At 43.9% G+C, this 12,061-nt stretch overlaps 1 protein-coding gene across 3 annotated transcripts in view; it reads left to right on the forward strand.

The window, feature by feature from the left end:
• Nucleotides 1–3,843: 3,843 nt before the first annotated feature.
• Nucleotides 3,844–12,061, forward strand: part of brip1 (BRCA1 interacting helicase 1) — an 87,096-nt gene continuing 78,878 nt past the window's right edge. For all 3 annotated transcript variants that reach the window (XM_061681635.1, XM_061681636.1, XM_061681638.1), the window contains exons 1-2: nt 3,844–4,056; nt 9,539–9,650. In XM_061681635.1, coding sequence (XP_061537619.1) covers nt 3,964–4,056; nt 9,539–9,650 — 205 coding nt within the window. In that variant the 5' untranslated portion in view covers nt 3,844–3,963. The remainder of the gene's footprint in view (nt 4,057–9,538; nt 9,651–12,061) is intronic.

Below are 12,061 nucleotides of genomic sequence, written 5' to 3' on the forward strand. Positions count from 1 at the left end.
GTCTGTAATCCGTACATCATGGCTGGCCTCACCACTGTCTTACAGACTTTTCTCTTCATTCTAGTAGAGACTTCTGTCACATAACATACCTGATACCTTCCTTCACCTGTTCCAACCTACTTGGACCAGTTTCTTCACTTCCGTACAACACTCACCATTACTCAAGACTGTTGACCCCAAGTATTGAAAGTCCTCCCCCCTCACTATCTCTTCTTCCTGTAGCCTCACTCTCCCCCCTCAAACTCTCTCATTCATGCACATACTGTATATTTTGTCTTACTTCGACAAATCTTCATTCCTCTTCTTTTCAGTGCATGTCTCCACCTTTCTAACTGTTCCTCCACCTGTTCCCTGCTTTCACTGCAGATCACAATGTGGTTTGAAGTTTTAATCATGGTTTTACATATACTCCAATGGAATGCCAGAAGCTTAATAGCAAATGGTCAGGAGCTAAAAAAGTGGCTGTTAGGCACTGGGTCCCTACGGCCTCCTCTGGGTGGTCGGTTGTCATGGCGTCTTGGTGGGGGCGGCGGACCGCCCTGGGTCCCTCAGTGTGGGATATGTCCTGTCCGCTGGGCTGCTCTCGGTGGACTCCTGGGCCCGATCCCGCCTCTCGATTGATTTGTGTGGGTTCCTCAGCCAACGCAGTACAGGCACAGCAATTACAGGACACTTGTGTCATTCATTGTGCATGCAAAATGGTGTCCATTCACTTGCATGTCTCCGCAGGCACACATCCCTGGGACTTTTTCGCTAGGTGTGGAGCCACTCATTTATTGTGACAAATAACTCATGAATATGCGAATTGCTTGGGTTTCCCCTCACTCACACTCTCATCCGATAGACTTTGATAATTTACACAGTCACTCCCACCACACTTCAGTTGTACAGCCGGGTTCACGACCCTTGTCCTGCAAGCTTCTGCTATTGTCCTTGTCCTGTCCTATCTTGTCCTGTCCTTCCCTCACAGGGTGTAGCACTACAACACTCATATCTAATGTTTCATTGTTCTAGATATATAATTTACTTTTCTCATCTTGTTGACAATTAATGCTTTGTCTTTTGTCTTCTTTTCTCACTCCCCTCTAGAAACCTTTTTCTGTTCGACTGATCGACTCTGATTCTCAATAAATATCCATTATAATACTAAGAAACCACAGTGGCAGCTTAAAAACTCCACTGTGATACAGTAAAACTGTTCCGGCATAAAAGGGATACAGATCCTCCATTTTGCATGACCTAACAGCCGAACAGGACAACAAAAAACAAAAAAGATTTGCTAGAGATAATAATCTGGGATAGCCTACACAGAGATCCCAGCACCTAATGAGATGAAGTGTGTTGTAGTGGAGATTTGGAGCACAAGGAAAAATGGAAATATTATGATATTATTATGATAATAAATTACTGTAATCCATGTAAAAATATACCAGGAGAAAGATTAAAGAAAACAGCTGGCACAAAGTATAAAAGAGATATGGTGTGGAGATTTTAATGTTCATTATAACTTATGGGGCAGCAATCATACAGATAACAATGGGAGTATAGTTGAAGAAATGATGGATGAAAGAGATTTGGGTTGTATTAATGATGGAAAAGGAACTACAATAAATGTAAATAGAGGCACGGTAACAAGCCTGGATCTCACACTGGTGTCAGATAAAATAGTGAATAAATGTGAAAAAAAAATTTCAGAGAAAACAAAAGGCAGCGGAATATGGTTCTATATCAACGAAAAATGATGTACCAACATCTCAGAGCTCAACACACACTGCAGCCCGGACTTCGAGTCGCTGTTTTTGAACTGTAAGCCATTCTATTTGACACGCAAGTTTGCCTATTTCATCCTCGCGGGTGTCTACATTTCTGCTGACACGAAGGCCGCACTGCTAATGCTCGGTGATAAAGTAAATGACCTTGAAAAAAAGCACCCAGATTCACCTGACATTATTCTTGGGGAGTTTAACAAAGCTAAACTCAACCACAAACTCCTTAAATACAAGCAACACATTGACTGCCCCATCCTGCCTCAAAGTCTGCCCGGACCACCTCGCTCCAGTCTTAACACAGATCTTCAATAGATCTCTGGAAATGTGTGAAGTACTCCATTTCACCCTAGAACACCTCGACTGGGGCGGGGACCTACGCCAGGATCCTGTTTGTGGACTTCAGCTTCAACACCATCCCCGAACTCCTCTTCTCCAAGCTTCTCCAGCTCATCGTCTCGCCTGCCATCTGCCAATGGATCTACAGCTTCCTGACGGCCAGGACACAGCAGGAGAATCTGGGGGACACCACCTCATCCACACGCATCATCAGCACCGGGGCACCCCAAGGATGTATCCTCTCTCCACTGCGCTTCTCTCTCTTCACGAACGACTGCATCTCAACGCACTCGGCTGTCAAACTCCTGAAGTTTGCAGACGACACCAGAGTCATCGGCCTTATCAAAGAGGGTGACGAGTCTGCGTATCGACAGGAAGTGGATCGGCTGGAGCTTTGGTGCGGCCGACACAACCTGGAGCTTAAAAAGCTCAAGACAGATGATCGTGGACTTCAGGAATCAACCTTCGCCACAGCTGCCCCTCACGCTGTCCAACTGCCCTGTGTCAAAGGTTGAAACCTTCATGTTCCTGTGAATTACAGTCTCTCAGGACCTGAAGTGCGAGACCAACATCAACTCCATCCTCAAAAAGGCCCAGCAGAGGATATACTTCCTACGGCTTCTGAGGAAGGACGGCCTGCCACAGGAACTGTTGAGGCAGTTCTACACAGCAGTCATCGAATCAGTCCTGTGTTCATCAATCACAGTCTGGTTTGGTGCTACTATAAAAAAAGGACGAATTCTGACTGCAACGGAAAATCAAAACTGCTGAAAAGATTGTCGGTACCCCCCTACGCACCCTTGAGGACTTGCACGCTGCCAGAACTAAGACAAAAGCATGCAAGATCTTCTTGAACCCTCCACATCCAGGTCACCACCTCTTCCAGCTCCTTCCCTCAGGTCGGCGCTATGGATCAATGCAAAATATAACCAGCTGACATTCCTACAGCTTCTTCCCTCTTGCCATTAAATTGCTAGAGGCTAGGTGATTCTCCGTAGTGTGTTTGTATGTCTCAAAAGTATTTATTGTCAAAATGGCTGTCTACTGTTGTACTAGAGCGGACTACCGGCGACAAATTCCTTGTGTGTTTTTGACATACAAAAAGATTTTGATTCTGATTCATGTATCGGAAGAGAAACTACATTATAATACGGTTGGCGATAAACATAGGCAGAAGAAAGTAATGGCAAAAAAGATGGGAAGGTAACCAGAAAGGAAAAAAATATTTTAACTTACAAAAATCCGTAATGATAAAAAAATAATTAAAGAAAGGAATAGAAGAGAGGAAGTTGCCATTACAAGTCTTGGTCATACGGGTTGGAATGATATAATGTATATACTTTGGAAAAATAGTGTGAGAGATGTCGACAAGAAAATGTGGATCATGTAATTATGCACTGTGTAAAGTACATATCGGGGAGAGATAGGCTGCACGATTGGAGGAGATTAAATGTGTGAGGAAAGCATTTTTCATTTTTTTGAGGGAAACTAAATTACCTCTTCCGCACCATAATAATAGATATATTTATTAGTGTCACAGTTTCCGGGGCACTTTGAATGATTGAAATTGCACGAAGAAGCGAGGGAGTTACGGTAATGTGAAATACACGTGCGCCGCAGTATCACCGGTGATCCCCCGTCGTTTTAAAACAATTCAGGCGGTGACATGAGTGATGCAGACACTTGTACAGTAGGTGGCGGTGTGCACCTAAACGTTGCTTGCTCCAATAATTGGAAGACGAAGAAGAAGAAGAAGAAGAAGAAGAAGAAGGGGAAAACAAGAAAAATAATGCGAGAGAATATAAAACGTTGAGCACATGCGGGTGCGTGTTCAACTGACTTCATAAAGACAAGCAACATGACTGCATCCTCGGTGGAGTACACTATTGGAGGAGTTCGGATCCAGTTCCCCTGCAAAGCGTATCCATCCCAGCTGGCCATGATGAATTCAGTATGTAAAACGTATCATTAACAAACGCGTTCAAGTTAGCTCAAAACAAAACAAAAACAGTACTCTTCACAAGTATTTGGTGTCTGCCTACGCATTATGTTTTGCGTTATTAGATTCACACATGATCAACAGAACCGTAACTTAGAAAAACACGTTTATGTTAACAACTAAATAGTACACAAGTGTGGAGACTCGAGGGTGACATGGAAGAAAAAAAAGTTTGCATTCCCTTGCAATTTGTTTTTGGTTTTTTTGCGCGTATTATCCTTCGGCGTTATTAGGAATCCCACGCGAATTCCTGGCAGGACACACCCTTCTCCAACATTATTGGCTTCAGGACACTGATTGGCTGTTGTGTCCGCTAGAACACGCCCTACTGTTTCCGGACGGGGAAATATTTGTGATTTAAGGCATTGATACACTAAGCAATAGTGATGGCGAGATGAAGCTTCATGAAGCATTGTAACACTTCCGCCATTGGTTGGAGTAATGGTTCATTTCTTGATGTATTACAAAACAATGTTTGACCAAGTAATTACCCAACATAAAGTGTAAAATTTAATTGAATGTATTCTGTGTGCTTAAAATGTTCCTCATCCCTGGTATGACAGGTTGCATAATGTTTTTCTGTCACTTCGGGATAATGGCATGGGCTTAAGAGGGCAGAGGATTTTGAAAGTGCTTATTTAGAAATCACAGTTTATCATCATTTTTGTCTTAAGTGATTCATTCAAGAGCAATATTTTTAAATTGCGGTACAGTAATTTCTCCTCTCCCAGTGAGGTTTTATTTCACCTTACTTTCTGTGAATACAATAACTACTTTCCCCATGAGTAAAATAAGAAACGGTGGAAAATGCCGTTTTTGATAAACAAATGTAATGGACAAACCTCAATTATAATTCAATATGCAGTGCAGTCCCACTTGGGGTTTGAACTTAGGTGACCACTGTACCCCAGGTTGAGAGTGAGAGCACCAACGGCAGCGCGGCTTCGGACGTCATCGCTTCCGGGTCCGCGCCCCTAAATGAAGCAAGCCTCGATACGCGCTTTGCGGAAACGCCCCCCTCCATTCCTCGGCACACGCTTCGAAGACTTGGCACATCACGTAACATCACGACAAAGCAAATGTTCGGACAACATGACTACATTCATCCGACTGTCGCATCGGCACGTCTGCTCGTCAAAGTCGACCGTGACGCCAAGTACCTACGTTCTGCGCAAGCGTGGCTAGTAATATCTTTCCAAAGAGTTGGCACTGGCGTCGTCAGCCCGTGATCATTTGCGTGTGGAAAAAGAAACAACACTGATGCAAAGGAAGCAAAGCACCGGCTACTGTGACTGTATATCCGTGGGAGAACGGCGCTTCTTTACAACCGGTAAGCCAGTTAAATGTACTAGTTTCAAATCAAACCTCTATATAGTACATGTACCTGTACATCGGTTTCTTTTTTGTTGTTTTTCTGCTTTCAGTGAAACACCAAATGCTATTTGATGTCTTTGGCACCAGTTCTGAATACTAGGATGACCAACAATTCATTCTTAAAACTTGTGCAGCGATGTGATAGGTTAGGACAGAGACATTGCTGAAGCTATGTGTGACTCTAAAGATATATAGGCCTGATAAGTTGCAATAATGTTGGTGTCTTTGTTTTTGGTAGAGGACAGACTGCACCAGCAAACCACGTTGATTCTGAAATCAAACAGTGTTTTACATTGTACTTTATTTTTCCACAGAAGAGTCGCAGAAGGTTGCTGATGAATTCTGGGCTCAGTGGAACATTTGCCACCCAGCAGGAACTGATGTGATGGTCACGCTACGCTTGTCTTGGTCAAATGGGAAGTGAGATTAAGGATTTGATACGTTTAAAATGAAACATTTATTTATTGATAGACTTTTTGTTGTTTTCCTCATGTGAAGCACCAAATGAGGTATTAGTTTTAGTAAAGTGTTATATAGATGGATGAAGATATAGAAGTAGAATCTTTTGTCATTGCACAGTGTACAGTTACGATGCACAAGCAGGTGACACATTGGAAAATATTCGATGTTTGTCATTTGCGCAGTAACAATGTAACACTGAACAATGAAATTCTGACTTTGCTAGTCTCCCTCCACTTACACAAAGAGTACAAGAAATCGCAGAGTAATTGATTTTGACAGAATTGTTTTGTTCGTGCAAAATATACAAATATTTACATTATATATAAAGATGTCGGCATTCAACTATTCAAGCATTGTGAGTTGCAAGATTACAAAAATACACATTGCAGAGTGTACAAGAGTCTTGATGGATATGATAACTGAGTTACAGTATGTGCTGCTTAATATTTACAAGGAAAATCTTCAGAAGCCTTCGGACTATTTCTGATTCTGAAATAAGCCTTAATGTGTTTGACACTGTATTTTCTTTGGTTTCAGTTCATGGACATGTTTTGAAGAGTGTCAGAAATGCTGCTGATTGATTCTGCGCTCAGTGGAATGTCCCTAACTGTCTTTGTGTTCTGGATGAAGCAACATTAACATGCGCCACCCAACAGAAATTGGATCAACATTCTACAGTTGCAAGCACTCATTTGCCAAAAATAAAATCTTTTTTTCCCCTGACAATGGTGTGCTGTAATCAAGGACTAAAATGGTATCTTTCAAGACTTGTTTTCTTGTATAGGAAATAGATCATGTATTCTTATCAGTCAGAATCATCTTGATTTGCCAAGTATGTCCAAAAAACACACAAGGAATTTGTCTCCGGTAATTGGACCCGCTCTAGTACGACAACAGACAGTCAATTGACAGAGAACACTTTGGAGACAGAAAGACATAAAAAAACACAGTCACTGAGCAATAAAGGGTTGCTCGTTAAAGCTGTAAATCCACTGGCAGATGGCAGGTGAGACGCTGAGCTGGAGAAGCTTGGAGGAAAGGAGTTCAGGGATGATGGTGTTGAACGCTGAGCTGAAGTCAACGAACAGGATCCTCGCGTAGGTCCCTGCACTGTCGAGGTGTTCTAGGATGAAGTGCAGTCCCATGTTGACGGCATCATCCGCAGACTTGTTCGCTCGGTAGGCAAACTGCAGGGGGTCCAACAGGGGATCTGTGACGCTCTTAAGGTGGTCCAGCACGAGACGTTCAAAGGACTTCATGACCCCAGATGTCAAGGCGACAGGCCTGTAGTCAATTAAACCAGAGATTGTAGGTTTCTTGGCGAATGGAATGATGGTGGAGCCTAACAGCATACAATAACAATAGTTACCTGCTTTTCCATACCGGATCGGGTGTGGAGTGGGTTAACAAAGTCTACCACTGGAGCCGTCCACCTGCAGGGCGAAATTCAGCTGCTGTGGGTCGAAGATGAAGGAGAGTTGATCAGCGGGTTCTTAGGCAGAAGGAGAAGAGGAAAGCACAGAGCCTAGAACTGAATGTGGGGACTTTGAATGTTGGGACTATAACAGGATAATCTCGGGAGTTGGTTGACATGATGATTAGGAGAAAGGTTTATATATTGTGTGTCCAGGAGAGCAGGTGGAAAGGCAGTAAGGCTAGAGGTTTAGGCAGTTTTTACCACAACGGATCGATACAAAGTCCGCATCACTGCAGACGCTGCACCGATCCGCCTGTCTATCTCCCGTTCCATTCTTCCCTCACTCGTGAACAGGACCCCAAGATACTTGAACTCCTCCGAACTGCTCTAATGAGAGTTTGAGGTCACTGCTTGATGAAGCCAACAGAACCACATCTGCAAAAAGCAGAGATGCAATACTGAGGCCACCAAACCGGACCCCCTCCACGCCTCGACTGTGCCTAGAAATTCTGTCCATAAAAGTTATGAACAGAATCGGTGACAAAGGGCAGCCTTGGCGGAGTCCAACCCTCACCGGAAACGAGTCCGACTTACTGCCGGATATGCGGACTAAACTCTGACTCCGGTCGTACAGGGACTGAACAGCCCGTATCAGGGGATTCGGTACCCCATAGTTCCGAAGCACCCCCCACAGGACCACCCGAGGGACACAGTCAAACGTCTTCTCCAAGTCCACAAAACACATGGGCGAACTCCCATGCACCCTCGAGGACCCTGCCAAGGGTGTAGAGCTGGTTCACTGTTCCACGGCCAGGACGAAAACCACATTGCTCCTCCTGAATCTGGGATTCAACTTCCCGACGGACCCTCCTCTCCAGCACCCCTGAATAGACCTTACCAGGGAGGCTGAGGAGTGTGATCCCCCTGTCGTTGGAACACAGCCTCCGGTCCCCCTTCTTAAAAAGGCGGACCACCACCCCAGTCTGCCAATCCAGAGGCACTGTCCCCGATGTCCACGCGATGTTGCAGAGGTGTGTCAACCAGGACAGCCCCACAACATCCAGAGCCTTGAGGAACTCCGGGCGAATCTCATCCACCCCCGGGGCCCTGCCACCGAGGAGCTTTTTAACCACCTCGGTGACTTCAACCCTAGAGATGGGAGAGCCCGCATCAGAGAACCCAGACTCTGCTCCCTCATGGGAAGGCGTGTCTGTGGAATTGAGGAGGTCTTCAAAGTACTCTCCCCACCGGCTCACAACGTCCCGAGTCGAGGTCAGCAGCGCCCCATCCGCACTATACACAGTGTTGATGGTGCACTGCTTTCCCCTCCTGAGACGTCGGATGGTGGACCAGAATTTCCTCGAAGCCGTCCGGAAGTCTTTCTCCATTGCCTCACCGAACTCCTCCAATGCCCGAGTTTTTGCTTCAGCGACCACCAAAACTGCATTCCGCTTGGCCAGCCGGTACCCATCAGCTGCCTCAGGAGTCCCACAGGCCAGACGTTACAAGACGTTATTTATTCATGATTATAAAGAATGGTTGTGCAATTGAACAGTATGAAGATTAATTTTTATCCTATTACATAATATACTGCAACAACTGTCCTGTGGTAATGTTCTTGACAAAATGTTTAAAATGGGGAAATTCAAATTGCTCTGGAAGTGAATTTCTATCAGTTCGGAGCACTGTATACCGTCTACAGAGTATACTGTTTTATACCAAGCACCCCTAATTTCATCTCTTGTTGTGACAGATGTTGTTTTGTGCATGTTTCCAATGTGAATTAATGTGGAATCAATGATATCGTCACGAGGTAAAGGGGTAGGTCCTCAAGGGTACCTCGACAGTTGTCAGGGAGGCAGACGAGCAGCTCTCCAACAACATGTTGGGATTTAACATTTGTCCGCAACTCGACTCAGTTCGTGACCCTCCGGTTTCAAAGCCCAAATACCGTACATACAAATGAGGTGCTGATGGCCGTTGGTGAAAATTGTCCAACATTTGTCAAAGTAACTTCTAAACTTCTGATACTTTTCCGATTTAAATGTTTTGAGTAACTTTTCAATAAAGATTTAGCTCTTTAGATGGACAGCAGGTCTGTTAATTATCTTCTTAATCCCCTTATGATCAACAATGTTTTATTGCAAACAGGATAAAAAATTTAACTTGTCAAATTTACAGATCATACGAGGGTTGAACTATGGGCAGCATTGTTTGCTGGAAAGTCCTACTGGAAGTGGCAAGAGTTTAGCCTTGCTGTGTTCAGCACTGGGATGGCAGCAGGCACAGTTTGGTAAGTAAAAAATGGTCTGCTGAATTTTATTTGGGTTTAATCAGGTTTACTTTAATTGTGGGCAGGTTTGTACTGAATACTAGGGATGTCCCGATTTACTCGTCCGATCTTCACTTTTCACGTTTTCACTTCCGATCTGATACCGATATTGCAGCCTTGAGTTTTGGCCGTTACCGATATCGGTTTACTCCGATATCGGCAATAATCATACATAATTTACTTATTTTGTAGCATGGTGTGTTAGAAAAGGCTTAAGTGATATTACTCGAACAGAACAATAATCAGCAACGGTAGGTATGAGGAAAAACTGACCCATTTATTATTTACCAATTGGTTACAAAAAATAAATGTGCGGTGCACATCTTGATCTCCTAAGGGGACAGTATTGTGCACACAATGAGAGGGAAAGAATGTAGACGCAATGATCGAATTGTTAATAGAACTAATTTTTCACACAGTTTGAAGAATATATGCCTGAGAGTATTGTTATATTGCCAGTTTGTATGTGTTTATACAGCATTTATGTACCAATATTCATTATTTTGCGAGATTTGTGCCGCAAGTTCTATGCTAATTTTCGTTAGCTCGTGAGTGGTGTTTTTATTTCTTGTGTGTTAGCTTTGAGCTGGCGATTTTTGTGAACAAAAACGAAAAAACTATATCTGTAGCGTATTTGAACCTTTAATAGGTGTAATTCTTTTCCGTGTGTTTAGTTTTACAGTGAACTTCAACTGTGTCAATAAACGACTTTAAGCAAACGAAATTCACTCTTACTCCTTACTACGATGTTAGCACCTTAGCAATCAGTTGTTGTGATCACGTGGGATCTGCACTGCTAGATAGAAGTGCTGAAGCGGAGCATGGAATGGATAATAATCCTTAAATGGAAGACATTTGGGACAACCAGAACCCTTCCTAGAGCTGTCCGTCCGGCCAAACTGAACAATCAGGGGAGAAGAGTCTTGGTGAGAGAGGTAAAGAAGAACCCAAAGATCACTGTGGCTGAGCTCCAGAGATGCAGTCGGGAGATGGGAGAAAGTTCTAGAAAGTCAACCACCACTGCAGTCCTCCACCAGATGGGGCTTTACGGCAGAGTGGCCCGACGGAAGCCTCTCCTCAGTGCAAGACACACGAAAGCCCGCATGGAGTTTGCTAAAAAACACCTGAAGGACTCCAAGATGGTGAGAAATACAATTCTCTGGTCTGATGCGACAAAGAGAACTTTTTGGCCTTAATTCTAAGCGGTATGTGTGGAGAAAACCAGTCACTGCTCATCACCTGTCCAACAGTGAAGCATGGTGGTGGCAGAATCATGCTGTGGGGGTGTTTTTCAGCTGCAGGGACAGAACGACTGGTTGCAATTGAAGGAAAGATGAAAGATAAATGCGGCCAAGTACAGGAATATCCTGGACGAAAACCTTCTCCAGAGTGCCCAGGACCTCAGGCTGGGCCGAAGGTTCACCTTCCAGCAAGGCAATTACCCTAGCACACAGCTAAAATAACGAAGGAGTGGCTTCAGAACAATTCCGTGACTCTTCTTGAATGGCCCAGCCAGAGCCCTGACTTAAACCCAATTGAGCATCTCTGGAGAGACCTGAAAATAGCTGTCCATCAACGTTCACCATCCAACTTCCAACCATCCTACATCCAACTGAGAACTGGAGAAGATCTGCAAGGAGAAATGACGATCTCCAAAACCCAGGTGTGAAAAACGTTTTGCATCATTACCAAACAGACTCATGGCTGTAGTAGCTCAAACGGGTGCTTCTACTAAATACTGAGTAAAGGGTCTGAATACTTATGACTGTGTGATATTTCAGTTTTTCTTTTTTAATCTGCAAAAAAATCAACAATTCAGATTTTTCTGTCAATATGGGGTGCTGTGTGTACATTAATGAGGGGAAAAATTTATTTTAACAAATGGCTGCAATGTAACATAGTGAAAAATTTAAGGGGTCTGAATACTTTTCATACCCACTGTAAAATCTATCAATAATTAAACAGCAATCCAGCCCCTTGTCAGTGCAAATGAATATTTGCTGGTTCAGTCCTAATTGATGGCATACAAAAAGGTCTCATTGCCAAGGTGTAAGGCAAGACATTTCTCATGATGGCAAAGAGCAAAGACCTGTCTCAAGACCATCGCAAAGTAATTGTTGCAAAACATAGCGATGGCATTGGTTATAGGCGCATATCCAAGCTTCTGAATAGTCCAGTGAGCCACGGTCGAGGCCATAATACCTTAGTGCATAGCCAATCATACCACCATAAATTTGCCTCGATCAAGATTTCTGACAGAGGAGTGCAAAGAATAATCAGAAGAGGTGTCCAAGAGCCAAGGACCACCTGTGGAAGCTTCAAAAAGGTAGCAGGTACTGTTGTCACTAGGAAAACATTGAGTAATGCACTCC

The sequence above is a fragment of the Phycodurus eques genome, chromosome 7, assembly GCF_024500275.1.
Source record: "Phycodurus eques isolate BA_2022a chromosome 7, UOR_Pequ_1.1, whole genome shotgun sequence".
Classification (NCBI taxonomy): Eukaryota; Metazoa; Chordata; class Actinopteri; order Syngnathiformes; family Syngnathidae; genus Phycodurus; species Phycodurus eques.